This window comes from Xiphophorus maculatus, chromosome 15 (genome assembly GCF_002775205.1).
Source record: "Xiphophorus maculatus strain JP 163 A chromosome 15, X_maculatus-5.0-male, whole genome shotgun sequence".
NCBI lineage: Eukaryota > Metazoa > Chordata > Actinopteri > Cyprinodontiformes > Poeciliidae > Xiphophorus > Xiphophorus maculatus.
Genome location: NC_036457.1, coordinates 14,161,492 through 14,184,273, shown reverse-complemented (window position 1 = coordinate 14,184,273; position 22,782 = coordinate 14,161,492). Strand labels below are relative to the sequence as shown.

The window sequence follows — 22,782 nt, the reverse complement described above, 5'->3', positions numbered from 1 at the left end:
TTGCGTTTCGTTCATTCGTTACTGGAGACCAGAGACTCCAGCTAAAAATATTCCAACCTAGATTTGGTTGGCCTCCAAGCTAGGAAAATCTAGTCTTGATTATCTAGATTGGATGGGAACTGGAAAAGCTGCAAGACACATAGGTGTGCATTGAGCCTAGTCAAACTCCCTCCTCTTTCACTTCATTCATGTCTCCAGGCTTCTGTGTGAATGTCCCCAGCTGCATACAGTTTATTGTCAGGATAGAAGTCTATATGTTTTTTTTGTTTTGTTTTTTATTTAGTGTAGAAAGACTGTAGAATTTTAGAACGAAATAAAGAAAGAGATAAAGGAGAACATAGGAATGAACAGACATGAAAACGTGGCTGAGACTAAATAAAACCTCAGCTCAGGTCTTGGAGGCCTTCGATTTGTCTGAGCTCTCCTAATAATTTATATTGTAAAATCTGTATCGTCGTGAAGATGATAAATAAATAAGACATATTTCATTGAAACATGGCAACAGATGGTCTGGTAATGTTCTGCTTTTAGTGCCAGGTTAGCAGGAACTGTTTCAGTTTCATATAAAGCTGCTTTTAGCTACACAGACAGAAGTATAACAGCTGTTATAAGGAAGCAAAGGGAACAAAATGGCCATGCATTTAGTTCTGATTTGAGTCAACAGACAAGACGAGTTTAATAAAATTTCTAATTTTAACGAGATACTTCTCCCGAATTTACAGCTCTGTTAGTAAACATAAGTCCTCTCTACTCTGATACTGCTAAATAACAACCAGTAAAACTAACAGCTAAAACTATCTGGTGCATAATACCTGCATAATATGTTGATGTAAAAACTGACAGAGGGTTTTTAATAGTCGCTGTGCAGTACTGCAGTTCCGTTTCTTTCTTTAACTGAAACCACTTATAATTTTGTTTTAATTTCTTAATTATGCCCTGAAAGGAATGACTTAAATTGTCTAACTAAGATACACGTTTTTTGGTGTCTTGATAGAAAATAAAGAAAACTAATTGTTTCCTGAGAACAATTAATAGAAACTGAGTAATAAACACCAACCAGATATTTAAATGACGGACATACTGTAAGCACTGCCACTTTGGATGGACTTACTTTATTAATGGTTATTTAAACAGATTGCATGATGCAAAAAAGTTTAAATTCAACCCAGCTGTTTACAAAGCTTTGCAACTACATTTAATCATCTTCTTTTTGCATTTCATATAGTTAGATAGGTGCTTATTTTTTTAGATTCCCATGAGTTTAGTACACATTTCTGTTCTTCAATTCCAGTTATATATAGGAGGAGAAAAAGCACAAAAATGTCTCTTTATAGAACGATAGAAAGACATTGTTGTTTAGAATAAAAACAATAATGAGAGAGAGATACGGCTCAGTGAAAATCTTCTGAAACTGCAGAGACGGATGCAAGCTCTGGATGATCAAGTCCAGCACAGATGTATTCCTCATCCACTCATCCTTTTGCCTGATAAAATAGAAAATAAATGTATCACGACCAATACAAACACGTTAGCATAAAATCTTTCAGAGACTACACATTCTTATATTTAGTTTTTGATCACCGTTCAGCTTATTTGACAGTTTCACAATTATGTTTTAAACCGACAGAGAAGCAAAGATACCTTTTCTGTTCAAGGCTCAGAAGTTGTACTCATATCTGTTGTTCGGAGATTTCTGGAATTCTGCTGCTCTGGATCCTTTTTTAGGCAAACAGTGCAAACCTTTTCAGAGGTAAAGGCGTAGAGGAGTGGATTGATGCAACTATTTACAAATGATAGCGCTCCAGTAACGTTCCATGCATTTCTACAAAATTTCAACAGGATATTACTCTGGAGACAAATAGCTGCCACGCCCAGCAGATTTATGACCTGATATGGAACCCACAGGACAAAAAAGCAGACGATGATACAGGTAACCAGTCGGGTTGTTTGTCGATTCTTGAAAAAGGTTCCATGACTAACTTTCCTGTGGAGACTAATGTATGTAAATGCCACCAGAGATAAGGAAGCAAACCCCACCGTGGCCTCTGTCAGCAAAAGTGCTACCCTCTGGGCATCGGAAGAATAATCGGGTTTGCAACGTTTCAGTCTCTGTTCTTTTACCTGTCGAACAACAAAAGTAGGGATGGATAGGAGGAGAGCAACCAGCCAGATCACACCCAGCAGCACTGTTTTTTGCACCTGTTTGCAGTCTATACGGCGAACCACCACAAGGTAGCGCTGAACGCTAACTGCAGTCACTGTGAGCTGGCTGCCATAAACACTGCAGTACACAAGACCTGACAGAAGCTTACAGCTCACCACACCAAATGTCCAACTGTGGAGTAAATTGTAAATCCAAGGTGGAAGGGTCAACAAGCAGATGAGGTCAGAAATGGCCAAATTCAGCATCAAGCTCCGGCTCATACTGGACATATTCTTCCAGTTAGGCTTGAGAAGAATCACAGCAATGTTTCCAGGAACTCCCAGCATCAAACAGATGGACAAGACCACCGAGGGGATGACAGCTTTGGAGATCCATAAGGGAGAAGGAAGATGTTCCAGTGAGGAGAAGTTGGAAGGAGCAGCAGTGAAATTAAGCCGATCCATCCTGGGTCTGGTTGTGGAAGTCGTGCTTTGACTAACCAATGCCGGTAAATGGGGTAAAAGCAGAAAAGGAAGTGGGTTGACAAAGATGAGCTCAAAAAAAAAACAAAAAAACTTTTGACGCTTATGCTTGTCTGCATCACTCTGCATCATCGCTTGCAGTAGGTATAGATTTGTATCAGTTGATGTGGTGTTTACTTTTACCTCTGTAACACATTAAAAGATGACTCAGGCTGTCGAAAGTATTTTGCAGTTAAATCAAAGAAAAGGAAGTTGAAATTAAAATAATGACATTATTGTCTGCATTTATACACTTTGACATGCAAATTTGAAAGGAAAGTAAATAAAATGTAAAAAAACAATGCATTTCTTTTCATTAACTTGCTTAGGTTATAGGAAGATAATCAAAGTTCACATCTGTAATTGATATGGTGTATTATGCAAATCAACACATTAAAGTAGTATTGCTTCACAGTCAAGGTTCTGGTGTGAGCCCATTGGTGTCTGGAGGTTTTCACACATACGTTGTTTCCAAGAACACTTACCATGCTGTACAGAAAACCCGCCTTGTTTAGGTTTGTCAGAAACTTGTGTTGTGATGCACAAGTGAAAGAGGAACAACTGTTCAGCAAGTGAATGAAGATTCTCCTCGTGTTTTTGAAAACAGTCATAGAGAAGAACATTTCAGTCATGAGAAACAGTGTTTCTTAGGTGGAAAACTCAGGGCCCAATCTTTGCATCTTTCAGATGCAACCCATAGCAATCAGCGTGCAATGGAGCAATTCACAGAAGCAGTAAAAAAATGATCTTACATCAACTGGTGTGAATTTGATTTAGTTAGAATGAAGTTCTTCTGTTCTTCTCTACTTGTAAGATTTCCCAGAAATCAGCCACTGAACGTGAAAGAAAAACTGTGTTCACACCTCACCGATAAACCGGAAATGTCAAAGACACACACATCAGCTTATTAAAATGTAAAGTACAGAGTTGTGATGCTGCATCATACTCTAATTTGTGTTGCATGCTGCTAACCTGATGGAATATCCTAGGTGATTACAGCAATGCAACATAAGCAAAATGCTGTGTTGACTTTTCCTGAAACCTCTCTGTTGAGCCTCAAACAAACATGATGGATATTTTTGCAGAACGGCTCTTTCCACTTGTGTAAACACCAAATGACACAGCTCTACCAGTCATGTGTTTACAGGATGTGCAATGAGAACATGAGCTCATCACCTTTTCTTTGTTGATGTTTATTTCTGACCCTTTGTAATGGACTATTTATTAGGGATTTTGCATTTAGATTCAATTCAATCACAATTAGATTTTGCAAAATATTTCATCGCATTAAAAAAAATATTTTTGCTTTCTCGGAGGTGACATGGGAGTGTTATGTCTAGGGAGCTATAGCATACCCTAAAACTCCCCACCACTGAATCCTTCGCTCCTCTCTCCGTCACATGATCCTTGATTTCATTCATCCTCCTGGGCTGACACTCCTTCTGAGCAAAACATTTCCCAACATGAGAGTAGGATACAGATCCCTGGGAGAATCCTTGCTACATATTTAATTTCCTGCTCAGGAACTGATTGCACTGGTCATCTTGTAGTCGCCTAAATACAAAGATACGGCTTCAATATTACGAAGCAGAGAACCGGATGGGACAATCGGCTGTTTGCAGGTAGGAATTCTGAACTTTTTATTTATCGCAGTTTGTCGCTATAGCGTCGCTTTTTCTAAGTATTGAGAGGGAAAAACTCTAAAGCTCTTCATTTAATTTCTAGTATAAGCTTCGCAGTTTCCCTTTTGTTATTATGTTTATGTTGACGTTAATTTTAAAAATGTCTATTATATAGTTTAAATGTGGAAACCCTGCCATCTCCCCTCTTAATCCCCTGCCCCCAAAACGATTATTGTTCAGCAAACTAAAAAAAAAAATAATGAATAAATAACTGTTGTGCATTAAATGCGACAAAATTGTTTTGAACGTATCCGCGACCATTCTAAACTTTGCTCTTGATGTACAGCCCTGGTTGTGAACGGCAATTTGGCGCCATCTGCTGGTCAATTGGAATTTTAAAAAATATTATCGTCTCATCATCAACTTTGCTCTTGTTGTACAGTACTGGCTAACAATGGCAATTTGGCACCATCTGCTGGTCAATTAGGATTTTTTTTTTCAAACATTTTACCCACTCCAACATGTTTGGGTTTTCTACACTTGCGTCACAATTAGATAATATATTACTAAGAATCCTGCTGTTTATCACTATTTCATCAAATCTGATGTTGTACATTTAAGAAGCTTATGTTGCTCTCCAGGTCTGGAGGGATAATGACTCTTTATGTTTTTTTGTTGTCTTTTTTCAGTGGGATGAGCCTTAAACTCATCATGTACATGCTGCTCTTTGCAGCCGCCTTCGCAGTTTCTGAGGTTTTTGGCAGCAGCGAAGAGAGCAGTTCACACATATGGACCCGGCAGAGGCTGCCAAGGCTGCTGGTTACACACAGATCCTTTATGAACGCCAGTTTGCTTGGTGGACAGATGGAGGACAAAGACAAATCAACAACTAACACGCTCTGTGGAACAGAGTGTCAGAACAGTCCACCATCATTCAGTCAAACTGAGCAAGAAAGGATTCTGGGATACCAAACCCTGTATGAAAATGGCACGCAAACACATACAGATGTCAGTTTGGAATGGATGAACAAGACCTCGGGAGGAGATAGTGTAAAGCAGATTCATATCCGCAGGAAACGGCAGGTTTTTGGAGCAGATGGACGCTTTGTCATCTCAGATTCAAACTTTATCACTAACTACCCATTCTCCACAGCGGTCCGCCTTTCCACTGGTTGCTCTGGAGTCCTAGTGTCTCCAAAACATGTGTTAACAGCAGCACATTGTATCCACGATGGCAGAGACTACCTGGAGAATGCTGGGAGCCTTAAAGTTGGGTTGTTACAGCTTAAGCATGATGGAAGACTGAGAAGAAAGAGGGGAAGGAGACGAAGGGGTGGAAGGAAACAAGATGAGGTAGACTTGAGGAGAGGAGAAGCAGAGAGTGAAAATAAAAACAGTGTTGGAGCATTGAGAAAGAGAAGGGGAGGTGAAAGGAGAAGTCGTAGGTTAAGGAAAAGAGGCGATGAGGGAGAAGCTACTGCTGGGGAAAAGGAATTTGAGAGAAAAGGCAGAAAGGAACAGCATCTCAGTCGTAACCAGCGTCATGTAGCACCAGGAAAGCAGGCTGTGTTTCGCTGGTCCCAAGTTAAACAAACCCAAATCCCTCAAGGATGGATCTACGCCAGTGCCTCCTCCAACTCTGAGTCTCTTGATTATGATTACGCCCTCTTGGAGCTGAAGCGGCCTGTCAAGCAAAAGCACATGGAGCTTGGGGTGGCGCCGCCTTTACTACCTCTGGCACGGATTCACTTCTCAGGGTACGACGCCGACAAAAGCCTGCTGGAGGGAAGTGGAGATGAGAAGGTCGTTTATCGCTTCTGCTCAGTGATAAAAGAGTCAGATGATTTGATGTATCAGCACTGCGATGCTCAACACGGCGCAGCTGGCGCAGGTGTTTACATCCGTTTGAGGAAGAGACCCAGACGCAAGGGCGGGAGATGGAACTGGCAGAGGAGGGTGATCGGGGTGTTTTCAGGCCATCAGTGGGTGGAAGGGGATCAGGACGGGCAGAGGGACTTCAATGTTGCAGTAAGGATCACACCTCACAAATATGCTCAGATATGCCACTGGATTTATGGAGATTCAGGTTTCTGCAATGAGGTTTGAGCTCACTGATCGACATGAGATGCTTTTACTGTTTCAGAAAAGCGAAGGTCAGGGATAATGTATCAAGTTTTAATTCAACAAAATATAAAGCAATTGAAAAATGCGTGCAGTGTTAAACAGAGAATAACTGTGATCTTGTATTTAAAAGGACAACGATGACCATCCTCATATCAGTCGTTGACACAGTATTTTTTTAAAGTGCACTGTTTACTCATTGTATTTTCAGATTTTTTGCTACAGTTACTACACTAGTGTTTCTTCAGTCTCAACGCCAGAAGGAAGCAATATGAATTTTTATTCATTTAGCATTACAAAGCATGTCTATGTTTTCAAAATGTTTGTGTTCAATAACAAATATAAAATTGTTTCTTCAAGTGCGGTATATATTTTCAATACAGTGGAGCCCCGCCTGTTTGCGGTTCAGTATTTATTGATTTACCTATTCACATAATTTTCTGTGGAATGGAACTCTAAATTATTCGCAGAAAATGTACCTATTCACAGATTTTATATCTAAAATGCTTCAAAGAAAATGCATCTTGGGAAGCTGAAATCCCTAGGCGCAATGCTTCTTGACATGTTTTGGCTGCATTTACAATGTAGCCAATCAAGGAAAGCCATTCATCATCCTTGGCGCTGATTGGCTGCAATCTCAAGCAGAGAGATAAGGAAGATTATGGATGTTACCTTGTGTGGTGGTGCCACTGTGCATATTTATGCATTTTAAGGTATATTTTGTATTTGAACTATTAAAATAGGGAATTATAAGCGTTTTTAGGGGGGTCTCAAATATTCATAGATTTGTTGGTGGTTGTTCCGATAAGCCTTCAAATACCAGTGATCCACTGTAGTTTAGTTCTGGATTACTTGCAGGTGTGACTTGTGGTGAATCTCTCACAAGAAGTAAACATTTCACATCTGTTCAAACTCAGTGAATCTGTTCTCATTTTGACATTGCGTCATGATTGCATTGTCTTTTGGTCTTTGAAAAAGGACTCTCCTGTTCTTTCTTCTGTCCATCTCGAATAATTTTTACATGTAAAATTGTTGTTGATGTCATTGAACTCTGAATTAAAGCAAATATCAGCATTCCTTAAACACTTGTATGTTGTTTGTTTGTTTGTTTGCCCTTAAAGGACAATTTGCTCTATTATCAGAAGTTTAAAGGAGTGACCTTTTAGAGTTTAAATTCCTTTTCCTGTTTTCGAAAACCATCTCCTGTCTAAGACAATTATAGACTCAGCATGTTATAACTTAGACTCAAAAACAAGAGCATGGTGAGGTCAGAGCAAAATTTAGTATTTATAATGTCTTGTCTCCTCTAAGGTAAAGAAAATAAGAGTGAATCGTACAACCTCACATAAAACGAACAAAGATCGGAATTAAAGTCTGAATAAAAAAAGATTTCACCTGTCTACCTTCTTCTTGCTTTTAGATTGTGTTCAGTTAATCTACATGAACATGTTTACACCATCATCACTACTGCGTACAAAATATCCTCTGAGATGCTAAACCCTGCAGAGAAAATCCACAGGCTACATACACAATTGATTTTCTTTTACCTATAAGGACCAAACCAGCTGGACTATGACAAAAAGGCTCCACTATAACTGGAAAGGTATTTTTTTCAGTAAATAGGTTCACAAAGGGAAACACGTTGTATACATTAATTACACACAGGCAGATGTTTTCAAGTGTTTATTTATCTTATTCAATGTATATTTTGGCTTGCATCTAACATTTAAGATTAGAATATTACATCATATCAATAGCACAAAACAAACATTTTTATACTGATGTTGGCTTAATAAAAAAAGTATGTTTAATATTTTTGCTTCAAAGTTGCTATGTTTTGAAAAAGTACTTTGATCTCAAGAAGCAGCCACATTGGAACCTATATTCTTTTTAATAGAATATGACAGCATTTTCACAAGATATATTGACTGCATATTTAACCTCCTTAGTACAAAAGCCTACACAGAAAATAGCTTATTTAAAAAAAAACACACAATGCAAGAGCTAAACTTTTTGGAAACACCTCAGTATTCTACACAAAAACAAATGATTAGATTGTTAGATTAGTTTATATACCATTTGGAGCTACAGAAAAGTACAGTATGTCTTAATCTGTAAACCAGATTCTGTTTTTGCTTACAAATAAAGTCAATTAGGTTGAGTCATTTATACCTCCCAGTTGATCCTAGATATCAGATATTACCATCATGTTCACTGCATCAATTTATCGACTTGCAGTTTTCACTCCTCTTGATGGAGCAAGTAGAGACAATAGAAAATCACTTAAAATGTTTTCTTTGACTTTGCAGCAATACCTGATGATGGTACATGATGACGATGTTTCTAAATGCCTTAATGTTTTAAAACTCTACCTATGTCTGGTGAATGGTTGGTTTGGAGGCTCTGACTTTGCACCTCTTCCCTTTTTTGGCAAACTACACACATTTTGTTAGATGTGAAGGCATACAGAAGAGGATTCAGGCAGCTGTGTACAAAAGTAAGTGTCTTAACAACATACCCCGTGTCCTTGCAAAACTTCAAAAGTCTTTCATTCTTCAAACACATACCAGCCACACCCAGGACATTTATGATATGATATGGAGTCCAGAGGACAAAATAGCTTACAATGATACTTGTAATCAGCCGAGTCGTCTGTGGATTGTTGAAAAAGGCTGCCTGGTTCACCGTCCTGTGAAGTCGAACGTATGAAAAAACTACGAGAGCAAAGGAACAGAAATCAAACAAAGTCTCGGCCAACAGTACAACCACACCCTAAGTCGTTGAAGAATACTGAGATTGACAAACTATCCACTGCTGATTTGTTGACAGCTGTCGAACCACCAGAGCAGGGACGGACAGGATGAAGGCAGCCATCCAGAGTAGAGCCAGCATTGCTCTCTTCTTCACCCGTGAAAATCTTCTCTGATGCACCACTGTAAGGTAGCGCTGGATGCTTAACACAATCACAGTGAGTTTGCTGCCATAAATGCTGCAGTACACAAGGTAGGCTAGGATCTTACAGGCCACCAAGCCAAAGCTCCAGCCATACAGCAGCGGGTAAATCCATGGCAGAAGGGTCAGCAGGCACAGCAGGTCAGAAATGGCCAGATTCAGCATTAGACTCTGGCTCAGACTGGAAAGATGGTGCCAGTTAGGCTTGAGAAGAATCACTGCAATGTTTCCAGAAACTCCCACAATGCAGCAGAAGGACACCACCACCACAGGGACAACACCTTTGGACAGACAGGAGGGATGTTGCAGAAGTCCTGAAGAAGACAAGTTGTAGGTGACCACGGTGGAGTTGAACGGCTCCATGCTGAGTCTTGCCGGAAAGGTCGTACTCTGACTTACTGAGGCTGCTGAACCGAAGAGGAACTAAGAAATAATGAAACTGACGCAAGTCTTCTGATCTATATCACTGACGTGTTTCTTCTGATGAACCAATCACCACAAAATTGTGATAACCATTTATTTAAGATGCACTTATATGGCTCTTTTAAAAACGTTTCATGGGGATTGTCAAGTATTTAGAGATTTCATATATTTGTTGACTGTTCTGGTCCCTAACACCTGCAAATCCCAGGGATCCACTTTAGCTTATTGTTCTGGATTATCTGCATGTACTCAGTCAGTAATGCCTCCATTTATGTGCTGGAGCTCTGAAAAGAACAAGGAGTGAGAACTCCACATCTGTTCAAAATGAGTGAATCTCATTTTGACGCTGCATGATAGCGTTCTTATTCTCTTTGTAAAATGACACTGCACTTGATCCATATATGTGACCTGTCCAGTCAGAACATATTTTATCAATTACAGTTATTGTTGTTATTGGACTTTAAATTAAAGTAAATATCAGCATTCATCAAACACCAGTTTGTTGTTTGTTTGCTCTGAAAGGACAATTATCGGCTGTGTGAAGAATTGACCTTTTAGGGTATTTATTGCTTTTCCTGTTTTCAAAAACGACCTCCCGTCTCAAACAAATATAGACATTACATGTTATAACCCAACCACAAGAACAAGGGCACGAGAAAGTCAGAGCAAAAATATGTGTTCATAGTGTCTTATCTGCACCAAGGTAAAGAAAAGAAGAGTGAGTCATGCAATCTCACAAAAAGCTACACTTCACTTGTCTACAGTCCTGCTGCTCTTATGTCCTATGACCATTTTGGATTTTTTTTTCAGTTCAGTAAATCTATTATTTAATATTTAATAAAACTCTCTAATAATTACTACTAATAATAATATCTAATAATAAAATAGACAATTATTTAAAAAATAATTGTTTAAAAAAATTCATTTATATCTATTTAAAAACAAAACAGACCAATTTTTACTTACATTTTATGGCCTTTAAGTATTACAACAACCAAAAATGATCAAATTTAAAGTTATACTCTTTATCTCAGTTTAATATGCGTCTTTATTTTTCTGGTGGTTATCAGTATTCATTTTCCTAATTTTTAAATTTATATAAAAAATTGTGGAATTCAAAAAAGAACACATTAAAAACAGACATATGGTGTTCATGTTATTTGTAAGATGTGACACTCAATATGAACCCTCTAATTGTTAATCATCTTCATAAATATCTATTTCAAGAATAGATATAGTTTATGACTATTTCATTCTCTGCTATTTAATATGTGCGTTGCCATGGCTCCCTTTGGTTTTGAATGGCTAATCTTATTGCAGGGCAAAAAATAGTTGTTACTGAAATGATATTAAGACAACAGGTGTTTTATTTTAACAACAGTTTATCACACATCACTAAAGGTTTCTGTGGTGGCCCTGCGTGTCAGAATGCTGTCGGGTCATCATGTTGCCATGGCTACAGGTTTAAAGAACTTGTCAAAATGATGTCACAGACTCCTTGGATGTCACAGAGGTTCAGTTCTTTAAATTTCATTGTAAGGTTCCCTTGGCCTGATTTTGAAGGAGATCGCATCGTCTTTGATTACAGAAATTGCTGCAAACCTTTTAGCCTAAAGTAGTTGCTCATCAAACTAAGCAGAAAATGTTTGACCATGAAAAGAGTTCATGGTTCCAGCACACAAATTTTAAGACAAGGCTTACTAACAGTGTGTGCAAACTTTTTGACAAAGTGTGCAAACTTCTCAACACAGTCAGCACTATCCGGGAGGAGAATGAAATTTTGACTAAGGAAGTCAAAAAAATTGCCATGAGAATAGAAAGCACGAAAGGTCTTCAAGATGATTATAAGTACCTGGAAAAACAGCTCAAAGTTGATCGTTTGAAAAACCAGAAGTTAAAACAGCAAGTTCATGATCTGAAAGTAAAACTGGAATCTCAAAAAGTCTTGGAGGAAAAATACAACACAAAACAGGAAGAACTTCAGGAACTGGAGAAAAGCAACAACGAGCTTCAAGAAGACGTTGCTGCATTGAACTTGAAATTGAAGGAATCGATTGGATTGAAAGAAAACTACAAGAGGTTAAAAGACAAGAAGAAAACTCTGACCCAGCAAAACAAATGTTTGCTGAAGGACGTCAAGAAAGTCCAACAAAAACTTGCAGAACAAGACAACACTCAAAGGGATCTGTCAGACAACAGAAGTGAGCAGCTTGAGTCTTCACAGCAAAACAAATGTTTGCTGAAGGACGTCAAGAAAGTCCAACAAAAACTTGCAGAACAAGACAACACACAAAGGGATCTGTCAGACAACAGAAGTGAGCAGCTTGAGTCTTCACACAAACCAAAATCCGAAAACTTAAATGCTACTCCCAAGGGTAAACGTCAGGGTAAGACCTTCTTCTGTTTCTTCAGCAAAGATTGACAAGCAAGGTTTATCAAACATTAGCTCTCAACTGAGATGAATCAATATCTCTGAGATGAACCAAAACTGGTATGAACCAATACCTCTTGCCTCTTAAGAGTAGTTCAAACATAATGAAGAGATGTGACTGCACAATACACAGCCCTGGTGCTTTTCACCAAGGGTTCAAATTCCAACACTTTGTTTCTGCGTGGAGTTTCCATGATATTCCTATGCAGATGTGGGCTACCTCCAAGTGTTTTGGCTTCTCCCACTATCAAAAAAGCAACAAGTTAGTTTCTTTTACGTTCCCTACATTTCCCTTGAAGAAAGGTGTATGGATGTGTATGACTATTTATTCCACCACTGGAAAGCAGTGGTAGTACAAACTTTGTTCCACGGCGATACTCCACGCAGAGTATCACGGAAACGCAGCATGGAGTTTCCAATGTGCAGATGTGGGTTCTCTATCAAGTGATCTGGCTTCTCCCACTATCAAAAAAGCAACGTTTTAGTTTCTTTTAATTTGGCTCTCTTCATTTCCTTTGAAAAAGACTGTGTGCAGGCATGCATGCATGTTTGTTTCACCACTGGATGTTTCTGCATAGAGTTTCTGAGATATTTCTGTGCAGATGTGGGTTCCCTCCAAGTGCTTTGGCTTCTCCCACTCTGAAAAAAAGCTGATTAGTTTCGGTTAACCCTCCTGTTATGTTGCGGGTCAAATTTACCCATTTTAAAGTTTTGTTGTTGTTTTTTTTAAATACTCGGAAGTATTTTTTTTTGCATGAAACTTTTTCTATTTGTCTTAATAGGTACACTCCACATTTAAATTAAAAATGTATTCATTTTACACATTTGCAACCAATCCTCCCTGCATCTACTTTTTACATAGATACTGTTCAGGTCAATTTGACACGGCAGTCAAGTTGAAAGGTAAAAAAGATAAAAAAATGTCCATTTCTATATGTTTTCTTGTAGCTATGAACCATATTTCACCATACACACACACACACAACACACATAGATGTGCATGTGCACCCACACAAACCCACTTTCTCACTATTGTGAGACTAAAACTAAAACTCAGCACACAGGAGCTCATAAACATAATTAGTGGTTTCTTAGTTATTCCACTGTCCATGAGCTGAAATAAAATTCAAACTGCACTGCAGTCACCATTTGTTACTGTCATTAGCTCATGACAAAAAGTGTGGTAGCAATTAATATAAATAATTCAATAAATTATTTCTTTGTGCAAGTTAAGTTTTGCAATAGAAAATTATAAATTATCTGATGGGCTTTTCAAAAATAATCCAATATCTTCTTATCACCAAAGTGAGCTGGAGTCACCTCACAAAACAACAGGAAAAAGTTTTTGTTTGGGATGACAAAAACAATTTTTATAAATAAATAAACAAAACAACTAACTAAAGCATATAAAAAAAATCAACGAAAAGTTGAAATTGACTGGTGGTGAAGCTAGTTAGCACAAGTTTTCAAGATGATCAAATATGTAACAAGCAAGCTAACTAACTAGCATGCCACCATCAATGTGTGACTGTATGGGTGAATGGCTGCATCTAGTGTGAGGCGCTGTGGGGTCCTCTGGACAATAAGCTCCTCTCAGATTGCCAATCACTGCTTGACAAAAAAAACAATAAAAAACAAAACAATTTAGTCAGCTGAGAAAGGACCACTGGCATTTGTTTGGTGTTTGGCGCCGGCTGTGGCTGGCTAAATGAAGTGGTTCTGAGCAGAATTACTCACTGTTTACTCTTCACATTTTTTTGAATCATTGAACCATACCTCTCACACACTATGTACATACATGTAGTACATGCAAACATGTACAGTACATAAGAAGAGTAAAGGCCTCCTGTGCAGATGCAAATATGCTGACTTGTCTCCAGCAGCAGACCACCCTGCCTGTGAGGTACTCAGTGTGTTCAGCAGACAGATGGCCTGCGGACAGAAATGGTCTCTGGATCCAGTTGGCTAGATTTTGCCATTAGCCCTCTGTTTCGCTGACCTGAGGGTAAAAGTCTGAATAGCCCGTTACCGGTGTGTATTGGGTCAACAGATATGTTTGTTGTCCTTAATTGGCCCTCAACCTTTTTGAATCAGATCTCTCTCTCTCTCTCTTTTTGTCTCTTTCTCTTTCTAACTTCCACAAACACTTGCTGCCGTTTGTGGCCTGCACTTCTTCATCTGCTGTATCAATGCATGTCTCACAGTAAGGCGACAATGTGTTGCTGTAGGTCACACTTTTTTTTTCAGCCTTTTATTGCACTTTTCAAAAGTGTTTTTTCAAACAACGTGGCTGTTCATAAGGCACAGTTCTCAGTGACAAAAACTCCACCAACAGGAACGGAGGCACTGCCTGTTCCTGCAGGAAATTAAAATCCTAACTGGGTCTCCACAACCTTCATGCTGCAAAAATACAGTGATAAAAACTGCTTCACTTTGCAGCATTAATACACAGATCAGATATTTGTTCTTCTCAGTAAAACAAAAGTAAATGATGGCCTCAATCCAAATGTAAATATTCAGTCCTCAGCTCAAAGTGAATAAATCCAGTCAGCTTACTATCATCACACATGAGCTGTGTTCTGAAACCAGTCCACCACAACGACGGCAGTGATGTCACAGTCATACACTGGCAATCTGGCTGCAACGGTTGCTAGGCAGTGTTCACAGTCAAGTTGGAGTGTAATTTAAAATATATGTTGTGCATTTGATATTCTTTTAAAATATTACATTTAGCTTCTTCAACAGCCCCGATCTGAGAGTTCCTAAAAGACAACACATTATGTTACTTTCATATGACTTTATCATTCTTTCAGTCTTATTGGAAGAATAAGACTGAAAAGGCTTTCGTTTATTTTTTTTTTTATTGGTTCAAAATTGATCACAAATCCCTCTGAAACTCTCTGACAGGTTATTGAATTTGATGGCTACTTCAAACCACTGGAGATGAGTACCAGCCTAGCTTTTAAATGTGGGGACAAAACAACGCCTCCTCATGTAAGCAGGGCTCGTTGGGAGAACAAAATGAAGAAAGACATGACGAATCAATTCAGATTTTAGTTTTAGTTTTTCACCTCATTTCAACACGTTACATAATTTTTAATATGCACTCAGCCAAAAGCACCAAAACATAGTTGCTCTTCTATTTTTTAGACAAGCGTCACACCAGTGTGGAAAAAAGATTTTACATTACAGATAGAAATACAAAAGACTTGCCACAGAAAAGGTTCTGTCAAGTTTAGACGTCAGAATGGACAACAGTTTTGAACAATGTAAAGATTTTGATGTAGAAATAAACTCAGCACTTTACCTACTTTGATAAATATTAGTCTATAGAAGGCCATGATTTTCACATTTGCACAAGGTTAATTATACATCACAACATATATCTAGTCCAACTCTGTGTAAAAAACAAAACAAAATAGGAAACCCAAATTCAAAATTGGTCAAATATAAACACAAGAATGTTTAACAAAACAATTCCAGCACAAAACTCTCAGTGAAGACTATTTACAATGACACGTTGCAACTGGTATAAAGTCGTCTCCACCTGTAATGTTGCCTAAAATTTAGATTTCAAATTTAAAACCCATTTTGTACAATTTTTAATAGCAGAGGACAAAAGTTTTGATTCAAAGCTTTGCTCTGTTCTGGAGACAAAATTGACATTTTCAGTTAATAATCATAGTTTCTGCAACTGTATCCAGTGTTTGTGAAGGCTGTGTCAATTCTTCTTGGCTTTTGCAGACTCTGCACATTTTATGGAAGTTAAAGGCATACAGCAGTGGGTTAATGCAATTATTTAGAAAAGCAATTGCTTTGACAATGTCCCATATGTTTACACAAGACTCCAACAAACTGTTATTTTTGAAGCAGATAGCTCCCAGGGCCAACACATTTACGGTGTGAAGGGGAGACCACAGAACAAAATTGCTTACAATGATACTGGTCAGCAGCCTGGTCGTCTGTGGATTGTTGAAGAAGGTTGCCTGTCTAATCTTCCTGTGGAGGCGAATGTAGGAATAGGCCACGACAAAAAAGGAAACAAAACCAGATGTGGTCTCTGACAGCAGCACTGCCAATCCCTGAGCCCGAGATGAAAACTGAGGGTAGCAGTACGTCCACTGCCCTTTAGTTTCCACCTGTTCCGTCACCAAAGCCGAGATAGACAGGATCATAGCGCCAAACCAGATTGGAACCAGCAGGTGTCTTTTTTGTACCTGAACGCATCTCCGTTGGTCCACCACCACAATGTACCGCTGGACACCCAATGCTGTCACAGTCAGTAGGCTGCCATAAAGGCAGCAGTACACAAGAAAACCTAAAAGCTTACAGGTTTCAAGACCGAATATCCAGGCGTTGAGCAGAGCGTAAATCCACAGTGGCAGAGTGAGCAGACAGAGCAGGTCAAAAATGGCCAAGTTGAGCATCAAACTCTGGCTCAGGCGGGACATGTTCTGCCAGTTGGGCTTTAAAAGAATCACTGCGATGTTTCCAGGGACTCCTAGGAGAAAGCAGAAGGACAGCAGTACCGCAGGGACCAGTCCGTTAGGGACCCAGGAGCGAGGAGGTAGAGAGAAATCAGAGGTGTTCATGTTGGAGTTATTGTTCATGATGCATTGATCAGTTAACAGTGCTAAATGTGCTGTCACGGAAGTGGTCAGATTAAGAGGAATTGAAATTTAAAAAACCACTAAAAAGGGGCTGGATTTCATTGGTTAGGTATTTATATTTTGTCATGCAGTCAAGAAATGCTTGGTTAGATTGCACTTGTGTGATAAAAGCTGAAAATTTGATCAACCAACTCTAGTCATTTGTTGGTGTTGCTGTTCTTTAACTGAATAAGCAATTGAATCATTGCTTTCTATCAGTGCTTGCTATCAGCGAGTTGTTTCAGGCGTTAACATAGGTATCGTTGAATAACTGGGCTTTGTTCTTTTTTTTTTTCTTTTTGCTGCAAAGGTTATTTTTTGTGACGAGGACGTCCAGAGCAACACGATTTGTGCTACACATAGGCAAAAATATACATGCAAATAAGAATCACTTCTCTAACATAATTGCCAATGTGCTTCCTTGTTGGCATTTTAGTTCACAAAATCCTAAATGTCACAGATCGCCAAAGTAGAAGTTAGCTGCAACAGATTAACATAACCAAATGCATGATCTTCTTTCAACCAACCAGCCTAGTTCCTCGAGTACTTCCACTAAACATTTTAATCTTTCTATCTTGGTCCAAGTCAGATTCAGGTCCATCGACACAGGGAGGAAACTATACACAAAATTATTTTAGTTATAAACAATGTTAATAGAAGTTTTGAAAGAGATTTTGTTCTATGTAAAAAAAAAATAGATAAGACAAAAATCTCTCAGACTAAGTAACATTTTCATAAAGATCTTTTGCGCCATGATTTATTTTCACAAGTGATTAACAAAAGTGCTCTATAACCTGCTCTGAAAAAAGTAATCTGACATTGCACATAAAAGATAAAACAAAAACGCTTTTGCCTGTGAAAGAAACATTTCTGTTTTGCTTAAAAGGTGTCAAAACATATTTTTGTTGTTATCAAGTTTCTGTAATTGTACTTATCTCTGCCTGGGAATTTCTGAACCTCTGCTGCAGGTCTTCTGTTTTTCTGCAAACACTGCACATCTTATGAGAAGTGAATGCATACAGGAGTGGATTTAGACAACTGTTAATAAATGTCACTGCTCCACAAATATTCCAGGTTTCATCGCAAAAGTTGAGCAAATTGTCGTTCTTCAAACATATTGCTGCCACTCCCAGCACATTTGTTGTATGATATGGAGCCCACAGAACAAAAAAACTGACGATGATACTGGTTAATAGTCGGGTTGTCTGTGGGTTGTTAAAAAAGACTGACTGGTTAACCCTTTTTTGAAGACAGACATATGAAAATGCCACGAGAATAAAACAAATGAATCCAAACACAGTCTCTGTCAGCAGAACAGCCACCCACTGGGCATCAGAAGAATACTGTCCTTTGCAAATAATCCATTGCTGATCGGTTTGCAGATTCTGAACCACCAAAGCAGGGATGGCCAGGATACTGGCAACCAACCAGAGCGTGAACAGCAGAACTCTCCTTTTTACCTGATGGCACCTTCTTTGTCGCACCACAACAAGGTAGCGCTGGATGCTTAGTCCAGACACAGTCAGCAGGCTGGCATAAATGCTGCAGTACACGACGTATGCTAAAAGTTTACATGGCACCAGGTCAAATTTCCAGCCAAACAGAAACGCATAAATCCAAAGTGGAAGGGTCAGCAGACTGAGCAGGTCAGAAATGGCCAGATTCAGCATTAAACTCTGGCTCAGACTGGACATGTTCTGCCAGTTGGGCTTGAGTATTAACACTGCGATGTTTCCAGAAACTCCCAGGAAAAAACAGATGGACAACACCACCGCAGTGACGAGATTACTGGTATTCCAAGGGTGCTGCGACAAATGTCCTGCAGTAGAGAAGTTAGCGTTGACCACAGTGGAAGTGAGTTGCTCCATGCCAGACCTTGTTAACAAAGTTGTTCTCTGAACAAGTGATGGGGCTTAACATGAAGCCATAGGTGTAAAATGGCCAGTCAGAGTAGAACTTTGAGGCAAAAAAGGGAAACGTGTGATTATGAACAAATTGTATTTCTCTAAAAAGCAGGTGAGGTACTTTGTTGCCACCCAGCTGCATGAGCAGGTGACTTAAAAACATTCTGCACTGTTTTTGAAACCGATTGTTCTTTGAGTTGGTAGATTGAATGTCAAACATCTTTTCTGACCTTTTCTGAAATTGCTGGAATTTTTCACTTTTACTGAAGGAATCACATCTGCACAATCTTTTTCTATCTCTCTCAACATGAATGAACTGTGAACAGAATGCAGTGGGCAGATGGGCACACAGGGTGAATTCATTGTATTAGTATTGGGCATATTAACAACATATCGGCTGTTTTGCTATGTGGTGGATGCTAGTAAACAGAGGGATCTCTGGTACACAATTTTGTAAAAGAGAAACTAAATACTCCCCCCAAAATCTGAGCTGAGAAACAAACAGGGGAGAATATACATATATATATATATATATATATATATATATATATATATATATTTGGTCCTGTTCTACAGATGTTTTTACTTTTGTAACTTGTTTGAAACCAGTGGAAAGAAAAAGCAGCACAAATCGTCTGGCTGTGGCTTACATGAGTACTTACAAATCAACATATTTGCATATGTTGATTTGTTAAATCTTCTGCTAAATCTTTGCTAAAGATTTAGCAAATCTTTAACAAGAGATTAACCCACGAGGGTGCGAAGTTTCCGCACCTTCATGGTTTGTCACACAAACCTCGTGGTTTGTCACAAATATTGCTTATTTGGTGAGCAATATTTTGCTCACCAAATAAAGACGACTTCCACCAGAAATAAAACCGACAGTTTCAGGGGAACGGCATTCACATTTAACATGTTACCTGTTTCTCAGAAGCACATGCTGAAGAATCTTTATTTTTATGTCAGCAGATACGGCCTCTAAAATGGGAAATGTCTGCTGTCAGTCAAATAGTGAAGATTTGTTTTCAGTTCCCTCCAGTCAGTGCTTGGTAGAACTGCCTTTTAGTGCAATAGCACTAACCTAGGTCAGGTTAGGTTGTCTCTACCACCACTGTAAATCCAGAGATAGAAATTTTTGGACATCCATGCAGATTGTGTGGAGAGCATTTGTAGCCTATGATGAAAAGGACGTGTTTTTTTCTCTTTTTTTTGCCAATTACTTCTCTAAAAGAGACATTTTAACTCAGAAAATTGCCAAATGAAAATGCTGCCTTATCTTAGTCAGGATAATATTCATGTTATTTTAAAAAAGAAAAAGCCTCTTGAAGGCTCTTGAAAATCTCAATCTTTAAACAGGTATTCAACATACTTTACATTGAGCACAAATCTCTATTAAAAATGCTTTTTATTGGTCTGACATAATATCCTAATCTTAACATTAGCAGAAGCCAAAAATTCTCATAATGAAGAGAAATTAAGGCTTATAAAAAACCAGTCTGTATTTGTATAGAAAAAGGTCATTTTTAGGAATATATACACTACAGATACTTTGTAAACATTTTTGTATCAATTTACATTCCATGAATGAACATTGAAAAAAAATGTATATATACTGTATATGTACAGTATATATATAATGCTGGAGAACACATCAGGAACTGAGTTACATTTCATTTTTAATATGCCAGCATTGCAACCAAACAAGAAAGAGTACAGAGTCCTTGTTCTGCTAAACTAGTTTATGAGCAGAGACAGAAACTAGCTCTGGTTACTACATATTGTTGGGCAAGATTATGTAAGAAAACAAATATATTCCTACTTCCGACAAATGTGAATTATTTAATGCATTTCAGATTTGTAATAATTGACAGATTACATAGCATGGGCCTTGTGCTGTCCTCGCCCTGAGATTTCCAGTTTTCAGCATCTAGACAGCCAGACAACGACGCTCCAATAACCAAACTTGTTTATTTTCTACTTGTTTATTGAAGAGTGGCCTCTGACCACTGCCATCACTTTGGCCATCGTAAACTGAAACATACAAGACTGAGTATTAGCCAACGAACATAGCAAATTAGCTATTCTAGCTGCTAGCTAAAAATAAAAGAAACTTTTTCCTAAATGACTTCAGCGTACAATTATTTACAACAGTTACATAAAACAAAGACAATTATTGCTTTTACAATTAACCAATACTTACGAACAAATGTCTGAAACACAACGTATAAGGATAATAAGCAGCTTAAATCATGAACTGTTCGGTGATGCGTTCCACCATCTTGGATCTATATTCTTTTTTAGCGTCACCAAAACATAATAAAATATCCACCAGGGGGCGTTCTAGTGCGGTTTTCAACCTTGCTGGTCCAGCTTAACTTACAAAAGGCAGCACAGTCCTTTTATATAAAAAAAAAACCAAACAAAACACATTGTTTGGGGCATTCTATGTTGTCATAATTGTTCTCGAGTTATAGGCATACAAGAGAGGATTTAAGCACCTAATTACAAATGTGAGAGCTTTGACAAGGACCCATGTGTTTGAGCAAAAATTTAACAAGCCTTCATTTTTGGCACAAATAGCCACCACACCGAGTACGTTTATGACAATAAATGGAGACCAGAGAACAAAATTACTCACAATGATGCTGGTAATCAGCTGAGTTGTTCTTGGATGGTTGAAAAACACGACGCGTTTAATTTTCCTGTTAAGACGAATGTATGAAATCAGCACAAGCAACACAGAAAAAAATCCAAACAGCGTCTCTGTTAGCAACACAACCACCCATTGTGCCTCAGAGGAGTACTGTGGCTGGCAGACAGTCTTCTGCTGGTTTGTGATCACCTGCCAATCCACCAAAACAGGGATGGACAGGATGACGGCAACCAGCCAGAGCAGAACCAGCCGCACGCACTTTTGTCCCTGATGCCACTTCTCCTGATGAACCACTTGTAGGTAACGCTGAATGCCTAACACAGTCACAGTCAACTGGCTGCCATAAATGCTGGTGTACAGAAGATAATTAAGAATCTTACAGGCCACCAAGCCAAATTTCCAGTGAAATAACGAAGCGTATATCTTTGGTGGTAGGGCCAGCAAACCAAGCAGGTCAGAAATGGCCAGATTCAGCATTAAACTCTGGCTCAGACTGGAGATCTTCTTCCATTTAGACTTGAGAAGAATCACGGCGAGGTTTCCAGGTACTCCCAGGACAAAGCAGAAGGAGAGCACCACCGCAGGTATAAGACCATTGTAGTACCAGGAGGAATGTGGTAGATGTCCTGGAAAAGACAAGTTAAAAGTGGCCACCGTCAAATTAAGTTGATCCATTTTTTGTGTCCTTCCAATCCTGTGCTCTAAACAGTTGATGCAGCTGATCCAAGTAAAGTGGGTAGTCAAAGAGGACCAGTGAAAATGTGATGCTGATATGTAATATATAGCAGTCTTATTAACAGCTGCATGAGTGTGAATGAAGTCATTGTAGATTGTGAAGAAACCATGTCTATTTTTACATCGGAGTTAGAAATAAGTACTTTGCAAATAGGCCAAACAAGATACTCAACCACGTATTCGATCAATGGGTGTACCTGTTATATGCCATCTTTGGTAAATGGTCTGAAACAGAATTTTAAGTGGATTTTCAATGCTGTTAAAAAAGTAAAAACAAAAATGCTTCTTTATTACATAGCCAGTATAGATAGTACAGTCATATTGTTTTGTCAAAATGCATTTATTAACTTAATTCACCAAGTGAATCACATTCTAACATGAATCACACACAGATTTACACAGAGCTTAAGTCTTAAATTCTGTTATTTAGCATTTTCTACTTGCATGTGATATAAAATCATTTTGATATTTTGAAATGTGGACTAAAAGAAAAGGATATTTTAAATACCTGCTTAAAGGTTGTTAATATCATAAGGTACTTTTGATCCAACAAGCCATATCAAAGCACAAATTTTAATTTATTGAACATGACCGTGCTTTTTACTCAACACATTTACTTAAAGCTGAG

General features: G+C 38.5%; 4 protein-coding genes and 1 pseudogene across 5 annotated transcripts; 1 reads left to right on the top strand and 4 right to left on the bottom strand.

Annotated features, from left to right (window-relative positions):
- Positions 1-1,130: 1,130 nt before the first annotated feature.
- On the bottom strand, positions 1,131-22,094 carry LOC106699896 (leukotriene B4 receptor 1-like). 2 transcript variants are annotated; one of them, XM_023347209.1, is made up of 2 exons: positions 21,405-22,094; positions 1,131-1,484 (listed from the first exon to the last, which is right to left on the bottom strand). In XM_023347209.1, exons 1-2 carry the CDS (start codon positions 22,092-22,094, stop codon positions 1,473-1,475), a joined length of 702 nt encoding a protein of 233 aa, XP_023202977.1. In that variant the 3' UTR covers positions 1,131-1,472. The 2 variants fall into 2 exon arrangements, with proteins under 2 accessions (XP_023202977.1, XP_005815123.2); XM_005815066.2 differs by lacking the exon at positions 21,405-22,094 and adding an exon at positions 1,642-2,913.
- LOC102236970 (serine protease 23-like) lies at positions 4,096-7,490 on the top strand. The gene is made up of 2 exons (XM_014474938.2): positions 4,096-4,286; positions 4,976-7,490. The coding sequence occupies exons 1-2, from the start codon at positions 4,264-4,266 to the stop codon at positions 6,390-6,392; spliced, it is 1,440 nt and encodes a 479-aa protein (XP_014330424.1). The 5' UTR covers positions 4,096-4,263; the 3' UTR covers positions 6,393-7,490.
- LOC102236708 lies at positions 8,648-9,722 on the bottom strand (annotated as a pseudogene).
- LOC106700196 (leukotriene B4 receptor 1-like) lies at positions 15,313-17,418 on the bottom strand. Its single transcript, XM_014474936.2, has one exon. It carries the CDS (start codon positions 16,821-16,823, stop codon positions 15,882-15,884), a length of 942 nt encoding a protein of 313 aa, XP_014330422.1. The 5' UTR covers positions 16,824-17,418; the 3' UTR covers positions 15,313-15,881.
- Positions 17,552-18,750, bottom strand: LOC102236459 (leukotriene B4 receptor 1-like). Its single transcript, XM_014474935.2, has one exon. The coding sequence runs from the start codon at positions 18,728-18,730 to the stop codon at positions 17,774-17,776; it is 957 nt and encodes a 318-aa protein (XP_014330421.1). The 5' UTR covers positions 18,731-18,750; the 3' UTR covers positions 17,552-17,773.
- Positions 22,095-22,782: the final 688 nt, after the last annotated feature.